At 39.7% G+C, this 22,285-nt stretch overlaps 1 protein-coding gene across 2 annotated transcripts in view; it reads left to right on the top strand.

The window, feature by feature from the left end:
* The window catches only part of ARMH3 (armadillo like helical domain containing 3), a 175,051-nt gene that overhangs the window by 43,252 nt on the left and 109,514 nt on the right, over window positions 1-22,285 (top strand). For both annotated transcript variants that reach the window (XM_065923189.1, XM_065923190.1), the window contains exons 17-20: window positions 298-363; window positions 1,596-1,665; window positions 2,732-2,792; window positions 10,016-10,104. In XM_065923189.1, the coding sequence (XP_065779261.1) occupies window positions 298-363; window positions 1,596-1,665; window positions 2,732-2,792; window positions 10,016-10,104 (286 nt within the window). The remainder of the gene's footprint in view (window positions 1-297; window positions 364-1,595; window positions 1,666-2,731; window positions 2,793-10,015; window positions 10,105-22,285) is intronic.

Raw genomic sequence — 22,285 nt, 5'->3', positions numbered from 1 at the left:
TCAGCATGTGTCTCAAGTGTCTGTGCCTTAATTTTTATTGTTTGTAATTTGCTTTGAGATTTTTGACCAGTTAGAGACCTACTGGGAAATTACACTTAAGTGAAACCTCATGGTTTAAGTAGGGCTTGACATAAAGGTTGTAGTCTTCTCCCATTAGCTCTCTAACTGGTGCTTGAAAGGAGTTCTTTTAAGATCTGTAAATCCTTGGACTTTTAATAAGAGTATAGATTATAGATAGATTATAAAAGGAGTTTATAGCTCTCATTCCCTCCTTATCTGTGTTTTTATTTTTATTAGGATCAATATGCCAATGCATTTTTGCATGATGACAACATGAATTTTCGAGTAAACTTACATAGAATGGTAGGTATGGCTTTTACTTCTTGTTTTTTCTTAGAGGAATTTTTTTATGTTGGCAGGATTGGAGATGATGACATTGATCCTACTAGAACAGATGTGGGTGGAAATTTATGCTAAAGGGCTCTTGCTTAACTGCTGTTCAGAAGACACATCCCTGTTGTTGGAATTTTTTTGGTGTGTCTTGGAGGTGTTACCTACTCAGTAGAGGGTGGAAAGATCCACAGTCTCATACCCATGACAGTAATATTATTATAGAATGTATCAGGGTACTTCTTTGGTGGTCCAGTGGTTAATATTCTGCACTTCCACTGCAGGAGGCATGGGTTTGATTCCTGGTCGGGGAACCAAGATCCCACATGCCACCCAGCATGACCAAAAACAAACAAACAAAAAATAAGCAAACAAACAAAAAACCCCAAAAAGGTATATCTTGACATTGAATGTATCAGTAATGTAGATTTCAACAAGGAGACGGGCCTAAGCCTTTTGTTTTCAGAATATGCTGTGATCTTTGATTGGGTGATGCTAGATTCTGCTTATTATTAGATTTATTCATTTGAGGGGTGGGGGAAATAGGGTATGAAGGATCAAGGAGTTTCCTGAAACTTGGAGGTATGTTCAGAAATATCACCTTGAGGTTTATATTTAAAACTTCCTTTAAAAAAACTTTTCCTTTTTTTTTTTTTTTGAACTGCTACTGTTGCTCCCTCTACACAGCCACATTCTCCCTTTTTCTTACTTATTATTTTATCAAAGAAAAATACTAGTGTATCTCTTTTGTTGTCAGTAATGTCACTTGTATAGATAAAATCAAAGCAAAAACAATAGCTTTCCCCTTGTAGTATGCTTCAGTGCCCTGTGGGGCTGTGGTCTTGCTGTGAACTGTGTTTTTGTCCCAGGCCTGCATCGATAACTGAGAAGCACTTATATGTCATCCCTGCCTCACCCAACACCCACCACTTGAAAGAGAAAGAAAAGATAGCTTCTCTGTAGTAGTGGTTTTATTTTATTATTGTTGTTTCTTCTTTTGACCAGGCCATACATTTTATGGGATCCTAGTTCCTTGATCAGGGATTGAACCTGGACCCCCAGCATTGTAAGCACAAAATCCTAATCACTGGATCACCAGGGAATTCCCAGTAGTAGTGATATTATTTGCGTGAAAAAAAAAATGATGGTGAACCACTGGATGTTAGTTCAGATGTCTTATAATCTCATTTCTTATTTGTGTGAAGCCTATGAGACACAGGAAGAAGGCAGCAGACAAGAACCTTCCCTGCCGTCCATTAGTATGTGCAGTACTGGGTGAGTATCATCAAAATGGGCATGTTTCTGAGCCAATGATAGGTTTTCATGTTTAAGATAAGGGATAGGTCCTGTTTGATGTGCTTGCTCCTCAGAGAAGAAGTTACTAGTTGTATTTCTTCCCTGGCCTAAGAAACCATGTTTCTTGTTAAGTTTGGTAAAGCAATCCCAATGAATTTAATGTTCAATTAAAGAGTGCCCTTCTTCAAAGAAAAAGTTCTTTCTAGGGAGACAAATATCTAAGTTTGATACATAAATTTGTAAACTTTCTTGATAAAACTCTCAAATTCTTCCCTCCATTTCTTGGCCCAAATTGATGTGTCAGTGGGCCAGGAGGCGAAAGTTCAAGGTTTAGACATACAAAACTTCCTCTGAGTAACTTAAGCTGAGAGGAGGCTGACAGAGCTGACAGATAGGGGGCTGTATTGCAAGTAATTTTGTCTGCCCAGAATTCTGCATTTTCCTCAGGGGAATGATCTGAACTCTTAATCCCATTTCGCTGTAATATTCAGCCCTGCTTCCTAAATCTACTTGATTTTAAAAACAATAATTAAGACTATATAGTAAACCTTTATTGACCTAAACCTCCCAAGACCATTTTGGTCAATATCTGTCAAGCTGAGTGTGATAGGAAGACAAGAAAGACTGACATAGCTTTAGAGTTTGAGTCTCTGGTTACACAGCTGTGATCCATAATTTTTTCTCTGCTTACCTCATCACTTGGTTCTCAGAATATAATTTCCCTCTGGCATTTTGCATTAGTGCCATGGTATGAAATATCTGTACAGTGAAATTTCCCTTGTATCTGAGTTTATTGGCAGGTCAACGTATCCTTCTAAAGTGGGAGAGTGAACTAATTTTCTTGTTACCTTACAAGTGGCAGGTGGTGAAAGTGTTGCAAAAAGTGCCTTATATAAAATAGATTTAAATGCATGTTGATAAAGATGTGGTTAGTTGATGCCATTCAGCATGGTTGTAAGGTGTACTGATAAAGTTTTTCTCCCAGCTCCAAAGGCAAGCAGTGGATTTCATTCTGATTGATCTGATTTTTCTTTTTCCCATTCAGACCTGATGGTGGAGTTTATTGTAACACACATGATGAAGGAGTTTCCTATGGATCTCTATGTGTAAGTCCCATGGTTCATTTAATGTGTGCAAATCTATTTTATAGAATTGAGTGTAAGAAGTTTAATAGTCACAAAATTTTTATGTATACTTCACTTCAGGAAAAGCACATGTATATGCAGAGAAGTGTCAGGGAGTGTTTTATGGCCTGGGTTTATACATTTTTCCAGAAAGAGGGGAAAGCACAAACCACATATCTTCATTATCACTTTCAGGCACACTGCATAAAGAATAGGGCTGATATGTTGAAGCAGAGATCATGGGTGACTCTTATATCCAAAGATATGGAATACCAGCAACCCACTTAGTCATCCCTAGACCTTGGCATCAAAGGAGTCAGCAGTATTTAGAAGGTAGGGAAAGGCCAGAGAGAGAGAGAGAGGTCTTTTGGTTCATTCTTAGCCTACGTTGTACTAGCAACCTAGTCAGAACTCCCCGCTAGCTAGTTAGATTGTGTATATATAGTGCCCTGGCTGGGAGACTCCTGCCTCCTGAGGGGATCTGGTTGTCTGTCACAATTCTTTACAGCCAGTATAACTAGAAATAACTGAAAGTCTTTATATTTTAATAAAGTTTAAGCCTTTAGGCTTTCTCGCTTCTTTGCTATTTCGGCATTCTTTTTATTAATGTCTAGGAACAACTGTGCCATATTAGTGTGATCTCAAGTATATGTATTATCTTTATTCCTTAAAACGCATCTGGATTCAGTCTGACAACAGAATTAGTACCTCCACTTTTTCCCAAGTAAGAGAAAAGTTTGGTGCACAGCAAGCTTAGTGTACCTCATTCCAATGCTGAGCCTGGGATCTGGGGAGATATGAAGGATTTTACTGTGAATGGAAGATCTCTAGTTTTTAGACTATTTGTAGGCTACGTATTCTTAATTCCTAGGTATGAAATAAGATACAAATTTTACTTTTAGATAAGTAGTTTCTGGTTTGCATTTTTCTGTATCTTTTGGTTGTTTAAAATTAGTTTGACCCTTTATTTCATGCACTGCGGGCAGATTCCTTAACAACTGAGTTATCAGGGAAGCCCCTTATTGCAATTTAAAGACCATGAAAAGCTCTTTTTTTAAACACTTATCAAAAAAAACAAACACTTATCAGATGAATTTTCTGCTTATTTTAGATGGGATTGCTGAATGTCAGTACCTCAGGGATAATATTTGTTTTGCTACAGGCTTTATTTTTAGCTTATTTATCTTATGTTCTAGTTCTAGGATAGAGTATTTTTTTTTTTTTTTTTTTGTAATATATTATTATAGTCTTAGTTTACTCGTTTTCCAAGGAAGGAAGCTGAGGGTTCATAATCCACTCTAATCCAACTGAAAGTTGGATTATTCTGTTAATAAGCACCAGTGTCTGGACTTGAACCCAAGTTTTCTTACAGTAAAGCCTAAGTTGTTCCCACCCCTTGTCAGGTGTATTATCTATTGCTGTGTAACAAACTACTCCAAAACATAGGGTTTAAAGCAGGCATTTATTACTTCACAGTTTCTGTGGCTCAGCGATCCAGTAGCAGCTTTCAGCATAGGGTTGATATGGGCCTCAGTCAACATGTTAGCTTTCCTGCGGCTCTACTGGGGCTGGAGAATTGCTTCAAAGCTCACTTACATGGTTGTTGGTAAATCTCAGTTCCTAGCCGTGTGGGTTGTTTGACATGACAGCTGACTTTCTCCAAAGCAAGTAATACTAGAGAGAAAGAAAAGGAGAGTGAGAGCCCAAGATGGAAACCATGGGGCCTTTTATAACCTAATCTCAGACGACATACCATTTCTGTTGGTCTCACAGACCAAGCCTAATGCAGTGTTGGAAGGGACTCCATAAGGATGTGAATCCCTGGAGGTGGGGACCATTGGGGGCCATCTTGTGGGCTGGCTACCACAGTTGTGTATGTATGTTGCATCACCAAGATTCAAGCTCAAGTCTGTGTTAGGAAAGAGGCTGTACTCTTTCTTAATTACCACTATGATAAATGACAAAGAAGAGATTTGTACAGGGTGACTAATGCTCACTGGGGCATCAGAGAAGGCTGCGCTTGACCTGAGTCATGAAGAAATAGTAGGCAGTTTTGTATGCAGAGGAGTGAGGAACAACATCCCAAGCAGGGGACCAGCATGTTCAAAAGCTTGGGGACTTGATAGTGTGGCCTACTTTGGAGAATAGAAAGAAATTCAAAAGGATTAGCGTATAGGGTGCATGGAGGAAGGCCAAGAGGATAGAAAAAGTATTACCTGAAATAAATGGATGATGGGTAACAGTTGAAGGTGGGGATGACATGATTAGACTGTGCTCAGCACTTAGAGTTATAGATACCTATCTGTCTACCAAACCCTCACATCCCAGCCAGTGAACCTGATCTTCCCTCTTCCCCCTGGTTCCTGCCTTTTTTTTTTCGCTTTGCTTTGCTCTCTCAGTTCCTTTTCCACCTGCTTCCTAATTGAATGTCCTGAGGTTAGGGAAGATGGAGAAGATAATGAGGCATCAAGCTGACAGAGGCTGGGCAGAAGGTCTCACCCTCAGGCTGAATTCACTTTCTCCATTACTACCCCTGGGCATATTTCCATATCTGCCTCCTCAACTTTCAGCCCTCTTTCCAGTTTCTGGCATTTGGAGCGTCAGATCCTTTTTAGGTGAACTTATCTGCTCCCAGCTGGGCATCAGGCCAAGTTGCTGCTCTCACTTCTCATTATATACTGCTTTTCAGCAGCATACAGCAAAATAAGAAATTGAAAGTAAAATGAATTTCTACCATTTCAGATAAGTTTGTAATCCTCCTGGTGAAATATGAAGCAGTACAGAATATGGAAAGACTTAATACTCAAGCCAGAATCTGGGTCAGAAACGGTTTCATATCTGTGTGTGAATGCTGTAGGTAAAGTAATAATGGACAAAGGTGCTTATACAAAAAAAAAAAAAAAAGAAAGAAAGTTTGGCCTGGAACATTAGGAGGTAGGAAAACCCAACCAATTAATTTCCTCTTCTGGCTGCTACTCTTTGATTCTTGCTGCCAACCCCTACTGCTGGCACAGGATTGGGAGTTAGGGGAAATGGTCTCTGAGGAGAGAAAACTCTCCTTTAAATTACTCTTACATGGAAAACTTGAACTCTTTCTAAATCAGGAATTCCCAGACCTGTGGGTAGAGACTTCAGTAGACCCCACAAGAAGAGTTTCAAGTTAAAGTGAAACTGTCTTGTGTTGAAATAGGAAACTGCTACATGCATAAAAGAAATGCCCTAAACTGTCAGTTTGGAGTCATTCAGCCAGCATATCTTTGAGATCATAATAGTTTTTAAAATTTTCATTCTGTTTGGTAAGTAATATAAGTTACTGAGACCACAAGGCAAATACTGTCCCTTGTTGGGTGGCTGCAGGAAAAGGAACGGAGCCTTGGAGTGGATATAAAAAGCCTTTGAACCAGAGGGGGCTGGCACCAGAGTGTGGTAACACAGGTCGTGTCTCATTGCTGCTCCATAGTGGCTCATTGCTGGGATGATGTTGTCAACAGAGACACGGTGCAGCTGTCCAGCTCTAGGACGTATGAGAAGTGCTGGTGTCCAGGAATGTTCTGTGTGTGGGTGGTCATGCATGGGCAGTGGCCAGCTACCCTTGCTGGCTGCAGCACCGGTTTCAGCCCCAGGGAGGGACCTAATGACTATCAGTTTAGTGGCAAATTGATAGAATAGTTTGTATTTTCCTAAGTTAAATCATGGCTCAAACGAGGGCATCCTGTAGCTACTGGAAGATCACACCACAATTTCTAAAGATCAGCAAATGGTTTGGAAAGTATTAGGAATATTTACACTACAATTTATATCACTTTGTAAGTGGTTTTGATACAGTTTATTTAGAGAATAAGTATTAATCACTCAGTCATGTCCGACTCTTTGCGACCCCATTGGGCTCCTCTGTTCCATGAAATTCTCCAGGCAAGAATACTGGAATGGGTTGCCATTCATTTCCTTCTCCTGGGGATCTTCCCAACCCAGGGATTGAACCTGGGTCTCCTGCATTGCAGGCAGATTCTTTTCCGTCTGAGCCACCATCCTATATTCTCTATATTCTGTTTAGAGAATAAAAGGGAATTATTTAAAAGTTTTGTTGTATGTATTTATATATTTATATTTCTGTCTGTCTGGTTTGTAAAATATTTTTAGTATATACTGAAGTCTTTTAAGAGAGATCTCTGTCACATAGTCTTCTTATAAAATTCTATCTGAAAGTCTCCTGTAAGACCACTTAGAACTATGAGGAATGGAAAGAACAGAGAGATGTGAATAATGAGGCATGTAGAATAGGCTAGGGAGGTAGCAGGCCAATTCCGTTATTGGAATTATTTTGAAAACTTGCAGGATTTTTAACTTACAAATTTATTTCTCTTCATTTGTGTCTTTGATGTGTTGTCAGGTACTTTAATGTCCTGTGTCTCACTCCACAGAGGGAAGTTTGTCGTGTTTTTGTTGCTGCTGTTGGTAGTGGTGGGGTTCCCCCCCCCCCCCCTTTTTCTTTTGCCCTTTGCTAAGAGGCCCAGAAAATTAGCTGTCACCATTTTTGCTTGATTTCATGAGCTGTAGGATTGATATCCTGCATATTGATATGATGTCTGCTGAAGTTAGTAGGATCTCAGGATACTCTGTCTCATATTAAAACCCCAGAACCTGAGAGAGTCTTACTCTTACCTCTAGAAGTATTGTCATTTAGCTGAATTTCAACTGCGGCATATTAGGTGTGGAGAAGCCACTTTTGCTGCACCCTTTTGCCTTGCTTATTTCTGTTTTCTTTGCTTCATTCTTTGGTGTCAGAAGAGTTTCGGGAGAAAGAGCCTCTTTATTTGCTTGAAACTAGCAGACTGTCTAGATCTAATTTCCAGGAACTTGACAGTTTAGTTTTGGTAAGACTTAAGTGCTAGATCTTCATTTGGTTTGCAGTCAGTATTTATGGAATGAATGAAGATAGGTCTGATGGTTTCCTGTGAATCTTTTGATTTGTGTGATGAACTTGGAGCTTCAAAGCAATATAGACCAAGACTTGGGCCTCTTTCCTCGCACCCCCAATCTACTTTTTCTACTTTCTGTCTCTATATCTGCCTATTTTGGACATTTTATGTAAATAAAATTATATATTATGTGATCTTTTATGTCTGACCTTTTACTAAGCATATTTCCAGGATTTTATCCATGTTACTGTGTTCCTTTTTTATGGCCAAGTAATATTCCATTGTTTGGGTGTACAACATCATTCATTTATCCATTAATTAGTTGATAGACATTTGGGTTGTTCATACCTTTAGCTGTCAGCATTAAAATCTGTATTAATTTGGTTTGTAAAAACAGAATCTTGTTGGGGAGTTCCCTGCCAGTCAGTAGGTTAAGATTCTACACTTCCACTATAGGGGGCACGGGCTCTAGCCCTGGTTGGGGAACTAAGAGCCCTCAGCCACACAGTGCGCCCCCAACCCCCAAGAAAAGAACCCAGAATCTTGTTTTAATGTATCTTTTTTTTTTTTTTTAATTTTATTTTATTAGTTGGAGGCCAATTACTTCACAACATTTCAGTGGATTTTGACGTACATTGACACGAATCAGCCATAGAGTTATACGTATTCCCCATCCCGATCCCCCCTCCCATCTCCCTCTCCACCCGATTCCTCTGGGTCTTCCCAGTGCACCAGGCCCGAGCACTTGTCTCATGCATCTCACCTGGGCTAGTGATCTGTTTCACCATAGATAATATACATGCTGATCTTTTGAAACATCCCACCCTCACCTTCTCCCACAGAGTTCAAAAGTCTGTTCTGTACTTCTGTGTCTCTTTTTCTGTTTTGCATATAGGGTTATCATTACCATCTTAATGTACCTTTTTAAGGTGAAATTGAACATTACAGGAAAATGTTAACTTTCCATATTTTTCCTCTTTTTGGGGATGGAGGGATTTGTTGTCCATTTCCTTTGCCCATCTTTCTTATTAGGTGTGTTGTTATTTTTTCTTATCAATTTATATAAACTCATATGTATTAAGCATAGTAACCATTTCATGTCATTTGTTGCAAATGTAATTTCCCATATTTGGCTTTTAATTTTAATCATTACAATTTTTTTAAATGAGATTTTTATTTTTTCACATTTATTTTAAAGGCTTTTTAAAAAAAATTATTTATTTTGGCTGCAGTTGGGTCTTAGTTGCTGTACGTGGGATCTTCGTTGCATCATGCGAAACATTTCTGCAGAACCTTTTGTTGCGTTCCTCTCTAGTTGTGGTGTGTGGGCTCAGTAATTGTGGCCCGTGGGCTTAGTTGTGCCACAGCATGTGGGATCTTAGTTCCCCAACCAGGGATTGAACCTATGTCCCCTGCATTGGCAGGTGGATTCTTAACCACTGGACCACCAGGGAAATCCCAAGATTTTATTTTTAGGAAGTAAATTTTATCAACATTTTCCTTTATACATTCACTCATAGCTTTTTTAGCTTTCAAAATTCTTCCCCAGTCAGAGATGAAAAGACATTTTTTTGGTTAGGTTTACAATGTTTAAAAAATGTCTTTCATTTTTCAGTTTACTTGGAAATATTCTCAAAAGCATTTTTGTTGTTGGGATGTGAATAATGTTTAATAGTCCAGTGATCTAGAATAGCACTGTCAGTATAATTTTTGTGATTATAAAAATGTTCTGTTTTTCTGTGTTGTTCAATATGGTAGCCACTAGGCACACATGACTTCTGAGTACTTGGTTAGTGCAACCGGAGAACTGAATTGTTAATTTAACCTTTAATGTAAATCAAAATTTAAATATTATTTAACATTTTATTTACATTAAAAACATACTTAAATAGATCTAAAGTCTTAAGTTCTTTAATTTTACATCTTTGCATCCCATGTTTGCAGTTTCGAATGTAGTCTCATTTTGGTTCATGGTGCATTCTTCCTCTGAGGAAAGATACTCAAGGGAATGGTAAAAGTAGTGCCTAATTGAATACTGACTTAGATGTGGTTATATCCCTTTTTCTAGAGATAGGGGAGTTAGCGCAAGTTACGTTGTGTGTGTTTGGGGTTGGGGTTTTTATCCACCAGAAAGTTGCAGAAGTTCCTTTCTTTCCCATGTATACAGATTCATATCCAGTGTTTGTTGTGGTCTTAGTAAAAGTTGCCTTGTTAAAGAAAGGGTTTCTGTGGTGAGTTGCACCGTAACTTTAGACTTATTCCAGTTTTTCTCTTTTTCTCTTCCAGGCGCTGCATTCAGGTAGTACATAAACTACTTTGCTATCAGAAGAAGTGTAGAGTACGCCTGCATTATACCTGGCGGGAACTCTGGTCAGGTAACTTTCTCTTTTGAATTCATCATCTTTTCCTATATGTTTTATGAGCCTCTGTGCCTGGGCATAGATGAATTTAAAACAAACAATCAAACAAACTTTTTAGTTTGTTTAGGATGCTTGTATTTTCAACTCTTCTTTTTGTCATTTCAGCCTTGTTATAATCCAAACCTGGGCATGACACCTATATATCTATTTTATACTTTCTCTCTGTTCCTTCTTCCTGTATTTTTTTGTCAGCTGGCAGAAACAATTAAATATTTCTTGAGTTCCATTGATTCTTCCATTGAGAAGTCAGTACAAACTTGGATTCTCTCTTGGTTCTATTCGGTAACAGCATATGGACTATAGGGAGGCTTCTGTGTGTTTCCTGGGGATGAGTAATCTCAGGAGGAATGTCTTAGGGAGAAGGGGTTGGGAGGGGGTGGAGAGATGGGGGGAAACCCTGTTCTTTGTGTTACATCTGGTGTTATTACTGTTTACAGACAGTGTCAGTTTTACCACTCCCCCTGCACCAGAGATAAAAACAGCAAATTACAGTGTTTACTTTTGTCTTTATATACATTTGGTAGCCCAGTAAAGTTACTGCCACCCCTGTTGGGGAAAAGAGTGGCTCTTCTCTAAGGGTACAATTAATACTGGCTTGACACCCCTTTCTTTTGTGCATCTAAATTGGAGGTTTCAGAAAAGCAGAGGAGACATGTTTCCTGAGGCATTTGCTTGCTGATAGGTCCTGTGGCTTTTGTGACCTGATAGTACAATAAAATCTTCTCCAGATGATTATAGTGGTAAATTGTTGCCCCACCCTTAGGAGAGCTTCTCTGTATTCTGAGCAGAGAAGTGTGTGTGAATATGGGAGGCTTTGTGAGAAATGAGAAGCAGGCCAGTAACCCTACCCCCTCCCATGGAATTCATCTCACTTGTTGTGACACATGGTTTCCTACCAACCCAATTTGGCTTTCTAAATTTAGTCCTTCATAATGGGAAGTAGAGATCTTTAATTAATGGATTAGCAACTTCTTTGCAGTTACTGCCTATGGTGTTGAAGGGGGAGTAGGATAATAACACTAATGGCAACAGTGGCATTTTGATATTTTAGGAGAAGAGTGTGATTATGTGAGAGTTCAAAATTGAAAGAATGTTAGAAAGCTAAAGAGAGATCAGGAGATTGAAATGACTAAAGTTTGAATTTCTTAGGTTGGAATAATTCTAATATAAAGGACTATTTGGTTGCCTGTGCATTAGTTGTATAATTAATTAGTTGTATGGTTAATTTAAAAATTTAGAATTAAAGAGAAAACACAAAAATGATGCAGATCTGTGGACATTAGTACAAATGGCTTATGTCTATAACTGGGATGAAGTTACACATTGTAGTACTAAAGAGTTGATGGTAGTAGTTATTTTTGCCTGCTTTTGATTCTCTTCTGTTTTTGTTTTCTCTTTTATTCTATCACCTTTACTTTCTCTCCTAGTGATCCCTTCTCTTGCCTCTAGGAGCTCTCTGACTTTTCTCCTATCCTTGTCATCAGTTGTCCTCTTCCTCATTTCTCCTCTTCTGTTGTCTTTTTCATTGCCTTCTCCTGTTCACTCTCGTCTGTCTTCCTCAGTCCTAGGGTTCCATTTATTCTCTTACTCCCTTGCATTCTGCCCTTTGTGCTGTTGTTGTCATATGTTTAACTTTTATATATTTTATAAACCCCAAAATACATTTCCATCATTTTTATTTAAAGAGGCAATTATCTTTTAAAGAGATTTAAAAAGTATCTTTTATATTTATCTTTTCTGGATCTTAGCTTTCCTTATTCCGGTGAGAAACTGTGAAGCAAGAGACCATGCTTTATCCTGTATTGACTTTATTTCTTTGGGTACTTTATGTCATGTTTAACTCTGTGTATAATTATTTGCTATCTCAGGACTGATTGGCATGCTAAGGCCCTTGATAGATTGAGAGGAGGTGTATATGAGTGTCATTCATGAGGCTTGAATGGCTGCTTGTTCCTGGCATAGGCATTTGTACTGGAGTTCTCTGCCAGGTGAGGTTAGCTCCTTTTCTATGTAGACTGGGTGAGCCCTCCTGTAACCTGACTCCCTGTGTTCATACATGGAGTATATACAGTGAGATGCAGAGCAGCAGGTCTTAAGGAAAGCTGCAAAATACTAGACTACATCTGATGCATCAGAGCCCATAATAATGTATAATATTGTTATCAGTGATTATAAATGTGTCTATGGTGGATCCACCCACTCCTTGGCTGGTAATACCCCTCATATGTCAGTTTGCCCATGTTTTCATTCTTTCTTTGCCTTCTAGATGTATAGATTTGAGGGAGATATGTGAAACTCATCATGGCAAATATGCTTAAATACAGATGCTTGCCCATACATGTACTGCAAACTTTAGTTGAATTTTACTTACAAATAAAACTGGTAAGGCAAGTGTTGTTAGGTCAGACACATGAGAGACCTCAGGTGCCCAGGAAGCATGGATGGCAAATGCCTTTTATTATTTGGAATGAGAGTGTTTAGCCTCACTGCACTTTGAGTGGTTATTTTTATTCTTATACTGTTTGACTACCTCTTTCTTACTGGGGAAGTAGCCAGAGATCCCCCTCCAAATTCCTATATAGAGTTTTCAGATTTGGTTTTATGATAAGGAGGAGCCAGCTACATTCAGTTCACTTCAGTCGCTCAGTTGTGTCTGACTCTTTGTGACCCCATGAATGGCAGGACGCCAGGCCTCCCTGTCCATCACCAACTCCCGGAGTTCACCCAAACCCATGTCCACTGAGTCGGTGATGCCATTCAGCCATCATCCACTGTCATCCCCTTCTCCTGCCCTCAATCTTTCCCAGCATCAGGGTCTTTTCAACTGAGTCAGCTCTTCACATCAGGTGGCCAAACTATTGGAGTTTCAGCTTCAACATCAGTCCTTCCAATGAACACCCAGGACTGACCTCCTTTAGGATGGACTAATTGGATCTCCTTGCAGTCCAGAGAACTCTCAAGAGTCTTCTCCAAAACCATAGTTCAAAAGCATCAATTCTTCTGTGCTCAACTTTCTTTTTAGTCCAACTCTCACATCAATACATGACTACTGGAAGAGCCATAGCCTTGACTAGATGAACCTTTGTTGGCAAAGTAATGTCTCTGCTTTTTAATATGCTATCTAGGTTGGTCTTAACTTTCCTTCCAAGGAGTAAGCGTCTTTTAATTTCATGGCTGCAACCACCATCTGCAGTGATTTTGGAGCCCCCAAAAATAAAGTCAGCCACTGTTTTCACTGTTTCCCCATCTATTTGCCATGAAGTGATTGGACCAGATGCCATGATCTTAGTTTTCTGAATGTTGAGCTTTAAGCCAACTTTTTCACTCTCCTCTTTCACTTTCATCAAGAGGCTTTTTAGTTCCTCTTCACTTTCTGCCATAGGGTGTTATTATCTGCATATCTGAGGTTATTGATGTTTCTCCTGGCAATCTTGACTCCAGCTTGTGCTTCTCCAGCCCAGCGTTTCTCATGATGTACTCTGCATATAAGTTAAATAAGCAGGGTGACAATATACAGCCTTGACGTACTCCTTTTCCTGTTTGGAACCAGTCTGTTGTTTCATGTCCAGTTCTAACTTGCTTCCTGACCTGCATACAGGTTTCTCAAGGGGCAGGTCAGGTGGTCTGGTATTCCCATCTCCTTCAGAATTTTCCACAGTTTATTGTGATCCACACAATCAAAGGCTTTGGCATAGTCAATAAAGCAGAAATAGATGTTTTTCTGGAATTCTCTTGCTTTTTCGATGATCCAGTGGATGTTGGCAGTTTGATCTCTGGTTCCTCTGCCTTTTCTAAAACCAACTTAAACATCTGGGAGTTCATGGTTCACGTATTGCTGAAGCCTGACTTGGAGAATTTTGAGTACTACTTTACTAGTGTGAGATGAGTGCAATTGTGTGGAAGTTTGAGCATTCTTTGGCATTGCCTTTCTTTGGGACTGGAATGAAAACTGACCTTTTCCAGTCCTGTGGCCACTGCTGAGTTTTCCAATTTGCTGATATATTGAGTGCAGCACTTTCACAGCATCATCTTTTAGGATTTGAAATAGCTCAACTGGAATTCCATCACCTCCACTAGCTTTGTTTGTAGTGATGCTTCCTAAGGCCCACTTGACTTCACATTCCAGGATGTCTGGCTCTAGGTGAGTGATCACACCATCGTGATGATCTGGGTTGTGAAGATCTTTTTTGTAGAGTTCTTCGGTATATTCTTGCCACATCTTCTTAATATCTTCTGCTTCTGTTAGGTCCATACCATTTCTGTCCTTTATTGAGCCTATCTTTGCATGAAATGTTCCCTTGGTATCTCTAATTTTCTTGAAGAGATCTCTAGTCTTTCTCATTCTGTTGTTTTCCTCTATTTCTTTGCATTGATCGCTGGGAAGGCTTTCTTATCTCTCCTTGCTATTCTTTGGAACTCTGCATTCAGATGCTTATATCTTTCCTTTTCTCCTTTGCTTTTCACTTCTCTTCTTTTCACAGCTATTTGTAAGGCTTCCTCAGAGAGCCATTTTGCCTTTTTGCATTTCTTTTTCTTGGGAATGGTCTTGCTCCCTGTCTCCTGTACAATGTCATGAACCTCCATCCATAGTTCATCCGGCAGCTATGTTAGTTGGGGCTTTAATCCTGCCTAATATGTTGGTTTTACAGATGTAATCCCTGACCTACTCCCTGCTGCCATGGTCTATTTATATGATGCCTGTCACCATGGTATCTGAGTAGATGCAGAAATATATTTAGGCTAACCTCAACTTGAATATAGAGAGGAAAACGTCTTGTCTTTCTCATTACCCTATTTTCAACAGTCACTGTTTTCCACCAAGTTATGGGAAGTCCAAAAGCTCTTCTCTAACCTCTAGGCTACCCAAACTTCATATCTTGAGTAAAAGATTAGGTCTTAAAATGCTTGTCTGATAAAGATAGAAAACCAAGTTTTAGGGTGAGATCCTAATGAAATAATTCTTTGCTTTTGAGAATATAGTGAAAGATATCTTTGCATCCAGAAAAATGTCCATTTGCACATATATATTTTGCATATAATTTCAGAGAGTTCATGGACCTTCTTCTGAAGCCCATCCATGATCCAGTGTTAAGCATCCCAGTCTTTCTGTGACTGATTCATGTTGATATATGGAAGAAACCAGCACAACATAGTAAAAGAAATTATCATCCAATTAAAAATAAGTTAAAAAAATAATTAAATACAAACAAAAAAAGCCTCAAGTTGGAATCCAAAGGGTGTGGGGGGAAGAATCGCTATCTTAATTTTAGCGATTAGCCTCCCAATTCTGTCTTCACAGAACATCTTTATGTTTGATAAGATAGTTTTTCTTTATTTACTGATTGTATTGCATTCCTCCTGGGAACTTTAGTTTTATATCTGAACTTGAGACTAAAGACCGATGTTGGTCACTATGCTTGGTTCCTGTTATTCTCACAGAACTTTGGGCTTCTGCTTTAGCATATCACATTGTTATGCTGTGTTTGCACATGTCTGTACAATTATTTGCTTAAATTATCTGTTTTTCCTCTTAAAAAAAATTCCTGGAGGGCAGGGCCTGAGTTTTAATCATTGATTTATTCCCAGCACACTACTTGGCTTGTAACAGGGGCTCAGAAAGCATTTGAGTGAATAAATAAATGGATGAATGGGTATGTAAAATTTCCATTGATGATGAGTCAGCATTCTCTTAAGGCAGCACAATGTTGTGTTTGGACTTCAAAAAAAAATTCGTATTAGAATATTTGTTTTCATGTGTCTTTTGAGCTGACTTCATCACCTTTTTATTCGAATTGTTGGTATGAAAGGGAGCGGTGGATGATTTCTCTTTCCTTTGTCACTTTCTTCCTTACCCACAGACAGGTGGATTACTTTTAACCAAGTGAAAATGGAAACTTAGTTTCTAAGCCATTAACCAAGGAATGAGCAGAATGTTTAGAGAGAAGCATATAGTTGTTGGAGAGGGAAATATTTGAACAGAGAACTTCATGGAGTCAGCTTATTTTACTTCCACTGCAGGCAGATGGAGCATTGGGGAGCCAGCCTGCGTTTAAATAGTGTAGCTTTCCACAGTCTGAAAACAGGTTGATTTAAAGACAGGTTTATGTTGGCATTTTATATTTGGCATATATCTGTGGATCACAGTCCTTCTTACCCTTTCACTCTGCTGCACATCTGGGTGATAAGTCATTATTTTTATCACCATTTATTGGGGAATGTATAGAAGGATAAGTGACTTGCTAAGGATCATGGAAACCAGACATTAAATAGTCATGATTAGAACTTAGAGTTCCTGACTCCTATGCTCAGAAGCAGATCACTAGGCAACATTTGCCTCCCTGCAGGAAGAGAGGCCCCCAAAGCCCCCAAAACAATCTGTTCGGCTTCACTGTGCTAAATAGCATCCAAAGCATTCACAGCTTTGTGAAAAAGAAAGAAATTGTACTTGGCCTGACCTTTCAGATACCTACTGGGGAAAATAGAAAACTCAGGAGTGTCACAGCTTTCTGGATCCAGCTGGCACACTCATCACTGACAGAAGTCTGTGACTTCATGGTTAGGTACACCTTGAGACTGGGAATTGAGAGCTTTCATTGCGTGCTTGTTATACTGTAGGTGTTATACAGGACTGGAAATTTTCAGGAGAAAGACTGACCTGAGCCATAGATATAGTTGACAGTTCTTGTATGGGTATAGCTTTGACAGTTTGCCAGCCCCTCCTGACTTGGGGAAACTATCCTTTGAGGTTTTAATTGTCTGCTTCTTTTAGTTTGGTTACTTTTTAAACTTTTTATTTTGATATAATTATAGACTCACAGGAAGTTGCAAAAATAGTACAGAGAGTTCTTGTACCCTTCACCCAGATTCCTCCAATGGTGACATCTTACATAAGTAGGATATTGCTGCTTTAAGTTTTGAAGAGAGTATGCAGGTGGGGAAGAACAGAGCAGTAAACAGCTAGAGTATATGGCAAGAGAAATTTTGGCAGCTGCTATTGCTATTTTGTTCTTAAAATTGCTTTTTAAATTGTTCTTCTTTTTTTCCCCAAATTTTCTCTGATTTAGGGGAATCTGTTACAAGATGTATTCTAGCCTTGATGTGCCTAATTAAGACTGCTCTAGCTTCCATGTGCAAAAGTATGGAGACTTCTTTCTTCTGTGGGTAATCAATTCTTCTTAAAGTTAGAATGTTCTAATGTGGGAGCATTCGAAGACATTTCTCTCTTTTCATAATTTTGTTATGGAAGATCCTATGTAGCAGTGTACGAAGCCCCAGGGCAGAAAAAGAATGCTAGGAAACCTTTTTTCCCTTCAAATTTACCACATTTGGCTAAATCTAAAATTTATACTATTTTGAATCTTTCTCTTAGAATCTTGGCAGAAGCAAAAGATAAGAATTTCTAACAAGTTTAGCCTGTTAGGAGAAAAAGAGTCCCACCTAAAAGAGTGAGAAATATCTGTTCTTTTCTCTGCACAAAAAGGCACTTCCCATCCAGAGAAATGTCAACTCTCATAGGCCCATTAGCATCTTGTCAACTAAAAAAGGCAGAGGAGAGAGTAGTTGTGCTTTTGTTGTGCTGCCTGTATTGGTTGTGTAGGAAAGTGTCATTTGATTTCATAAGGTATCATCCTTCCCTGGATCTCAAGTGAGCAGGACAAGTCTCTTAGTGGTTTTACCCTTGTTTGAGCAGAAAGTAAAGTTCTTGGTCCTACATTAGATGGCTCCACTGAGACATGGTCTCATTAACTGAGATTTCTTCAAGGGAGATTTTGACTCTCTTTCATTTGGGCAGTGCTGGAAGAAATCAGGAGATGTCTAAGGCCCTAGAAGAAGATGGTGGCCTATAAGCATGCTTAGTTAGAAGCAGCTGCACAGAATGTGTACGGGATCTTGCATTCCTCCATATGGGAGCAATGGGAACTTTCACATAAAAACTTGTTTTCATGGTAAGGAGGGTGGGTGGTAACTGTGAGGACTGCAGTGTCTCCAAGTAAATGGGGAATTGGAGATAGTTGCGAATTTTATTTTCTTTTTTAGCAGATACACTTCAGTTGCAAGGAAAATGGTAAGACAGAAGCTAACTTCCATTTAAAGAAAGGATTTGTTCTTTTCTCCAGTTCATCTAGGACATAGAGCCTTTAGATGGCACAGGTTGTTGATGTACCGACTTTTTATTGTGCTAAAATACACATAACATAAAATTTACCATCTTAGTAAAAAAAAAAATTTACCATCTTAACCATTTTTAAGTGTGTGTTCAGTGGTACTAAATGCATTCACACTGTAATGTAGGCATCACTATCATCGTTCCCCATAACTCTTCATCTTCTAAAACTGAACCTCTTCCCCTTTCCCCTCAGCCCTTGGCAACCACCAGTCTGTCTTCTCTCTTTATGATTTTGACTACTCTAAGTACTCCATGTAAGTGGAATGATTCAGTATTTGTCTTTTTGTTACTTGATTTATTTTACTTTACAATATTCTGAAGGTTCAAGAAATCAGATTCCCCCCTTCCTGCAGAGTTATCTATTTTTTGTTATTATTCTTGTTTATTTTTATTTATATATTTATTCTGGCTGCATTGCATGGCTTGTGGGATCTTAGTTCCCTAACCACGGTTTGAGCCAGGATCCTCGACAGTGAAAGCCCAGAGTGCTAACCACTGGATCACCAGGGAATTCACTGTTATTTTTGTTTTTGACTGTAGGCTGTGTCTTTGCTGAGGATCAGCCTGAGGTGTAAACTTAATCTTTTCTTAGATCTTTTTGAGGTTTTTTCTTGGGCATATGCAGTCACTCTCTTAATTTTCCTTGAATATGCAGTTGTTTCTGAATGTCCTAGTTTTTTTTTTTTTTTTGGTTTCTGAATTCTCTTCTTGATTAATGTTTTTATTGTCCTAGTATTTACCTTTTCTCTTTAAATTGAAGCATAGTTGATTTACAATTTGTGTTAGATTCCACTATACAAAGTGGAATCAAAAGTAAAGTGACTCAATTATACACGTGTATTTATTTTTTTCCATTATGGTTTATCTCATTATATTGAATATAGTTTCCTATGCTATACATTAGGATCTTCTTGTTTATCCATTCTGTATGTAATAGTTTGCACATGCTAACCCCACACTCCCAATCTATCCCTCCCTCTGTCACCCTCCCGTTAGCAACCAGAAGTCTGTTCTCTCGGTCTGTGAGTCTGTTTCTGTTTCTTAGATAATGTTCATTTGTGTTGAATGTCTTGGCTCCTGAAAGAGGAAAAGTAAAAAATGAACGTGGGGAAAAAAGGGGCACTGGCCCCTTAAACCTAGATGTCACTTATCTGTCGGGGGGACAGGCTTGCAACAATGAGGGGAAGTGCAACAAAAATGGCTGCCCACCTCTTTGTCTGCATCTCTGTGATCAGAAGCAGCAATCAGTGATCATAGCACAGATCCCCAATATTTGGAAGATATGGCCCTTACTGCCATATCTGGGAGCTGACCCATCCCAGCTCCTGCAAGCTGTGTGCAAGCTGCTCTAGAAACAGGTGCACAGTTGCTTACCACAGGCCTGGGATTGGGGATAGGTAGCTGCTAATGTACTAAGAGTTGAAATTGACCAAAGTGAACCAAATTAACCATCCAAATTTTCCTGTAGAAGTTGCAAACCTTCATGAGTCCAGAGTTCTAAAATAGTTACGTCAGACAGATTCTGCCAGGGCAATTATTGTCCTGGTGGGGAGAGAGATTTCTACATTTCATGCTCTGCCATCTTCCCAGAATCTTCCCTCTGGGTATACCGACTTTTGTGCTCTGTTCACCTGGAGAGGCTCACAGCATATAACCAAAGCCGTTTCATTTTCTTGTTGGATTCATTGGTCTCTATTTCAGTAAGGCGCTTGGGTTTAACAGCCAGCCAGATGCCTGTATTCTGAGAACCCACCTCGTGTATTTTTAAATTATTCTGCTGGTCAGTGTTGGTTTCTAAGTCCTTCCTGTGCCACTTTGCTGACTGTCAGTGAGCCTGCTGATTGCTTGCAGTGTCCCTGAGTAATTGGTGATTTTGTCCAGAGATGCTCGAATTGGCTAGAGTTTATAGTGCCTCTGGGGTTTCAGAGGCATTGACTTGTTCAGCTTTGTTCAGTCGCTTAGTCTTGTCCGACTCTTTGTGACCCCGTGGACTTCAGCACGCCAGGTTTCCTTGTCCATCACCAACTCCCGGAGCCTACTCAAACTCACATCCATCGTGTTGGTGATGCCATCCAGACATCTCATCCTCTGTCGCCCATTCTCCTCATGCCTTCAGTCTTTCCCAGCATCAGGGTCTTTTCCAATCAATCAGTTCTTCACATCAGGTGGCCAAAGTATTGGAGTTTCAGCTTCAGCATCAGTCCTTCCAGTGCATATTCGGAACTGATTTCCTTTAGGATGGACTGGTTGGATCTCCTTGCAGTCCAAGGGACTCTCAAGAGTCTTTTCCAACACCACAGTTCAAAAGCATCAATTCTTCAGCGCTCAGCTTTCTTTATAGTCCAACTCTCACATCCATACATGACTACTGGAAAAATCATACCTTTGACTAGACGGACCTTTGTTGACAAAGTGATGTCTCTGCATTTTAATATGCTGTGTAGGTTGGTCATAACTTTCCTTCCAAGGAGCAAGCGTCTTTTAATTTCATGGCTACAGTCATCATCTGCAGTGATTTTGGAGCCCCCCCAAAATAAAGTCTGTTACTGTTTCCATTGTTTCCCCATCTTTTTGCCATGAAGTGATGGGATTGGATGCCATGATCTTAGTTTTCTGAATGTTGAGTTTTAAGCCAACTTTTTGACTCTTCTCTTTCACTTTCATCAAGAGGCTCTTTTGTTCTTCTTCATATTAGTGCTATTTGTAGCCTGTCCTTTGAGTTCTTCTACCTCTCTTCTAAGCTAGTGAGGTTCTAAGTATTTCTCTTCTATCAGTCACTGTGAAGTTACCCATTTCCCCTAATGATCAGGTTTTGACTTGGGATCTGTGGCCTCTCATCCTAACTCCATGCCAGGCCACAAAATAGGGCCTGGCTTAGTCTTGTCTTTGCTTTCTATCTCTTTGTCTTCATAGCAGGTAAAAGCTGTTCAAACAGACTGCTCTCTCTGACCTGATTCTTCAGAGACATTTATTTGTGCTCTGCTCTCTGTCTCCTTCCTGTTTTTAATCTTATTTAAATGTCATTCACTTGGTTTTGTAATTAAACCTCCCCTCTGCTTCTCTGAGGCAGGCGCTGAGCTACCACTTACTTGTGTCTTCCTGTGGTTGGCTTGTTCCTCTCTGCACCTGGTTACCTCAGTGTGGGGAGAGGTTTTAGTTCTGGAGAAGTTCCCATATCCATTATTCACTCCACGCTCCTCACGGCAGCATGGCTTGCTGCTTGCTACCTTCTTTTCCTCCACTTAAATCCAAAGCAGAATAGAAAAAGTCTGGGGAAGTCCTCATTGTGTCGGGTATACTAATGCTAGGAACAGCTCTGTGAACAAGGTTCCTTGTGCAGTGAGGTGGCCTTGTGTCAGACAGCAGGATTCTCAGGTGGGTGGTATTGAACTCTTCACATTTAAAAAACAGATTGGCTGCTTTTGCCTCTGTGAATTCACTTGGGACCCTGGGAACTGTCAGGGTACTCATTCCTGGCTCAACTTTCCAGAACCTGTGCTCTATCCTTTGTTCTTCTTGTGTCTACATACAGAAAAGTCAGAACTTCTGCATCCTGCTGCCATATTTGATGCACAAGACTCTCCAAGGAAAGAAACTTGGAGAGCTAAGTAGGAGACTGACACTTGCCTCTAGTACAGAGTCAAAGAGGCAACATCCAGGCCAGAATACTGGAGTGTGTAGCCTTTCCCTTCTCCAGGGGAATCTTCCCAACCCAGGGATCCAACACAGGTCTCCCACATTGCCCGCGGGTTCTTTACCAGCTAAGCTACAAGGGAAGCCCAGGAATACTGTCTATCCCTTCTCCAGCTGATCTTCCTGGCCCAGGAGTCAAACCGGGTTCTCCTGCACTGGAGGCAGATTCTTTACCAACTGAGCTACCAGGAAGGTAAAGAGGCAGCAGTTGCAGCTAGTTTGTAGTTCCTGAAAGCGAATCCAGAAACTTAAGTTTTCAAAGTGCTTGGTGGAAAA

The sequence above is a fragment of the Muntiacus reevesi genome, chromosome 2, assembly GCF_963930625.1.
Source record: "Muntiacus reevesi chromosome 2, mMunRee1.1, whole genome shotgun sequence".
Taxonomy (NCBI): Eukaryota; Metazoa; Chordata; class Mammalia; order Artiodactyla; family Cervidae; genus Muntiacus; species Muntiacus reevesi.
Note: the sequence above shows the minus strand (reverse complement) of the source record. Positions and strands in the feature narration are given on the sequence as shown.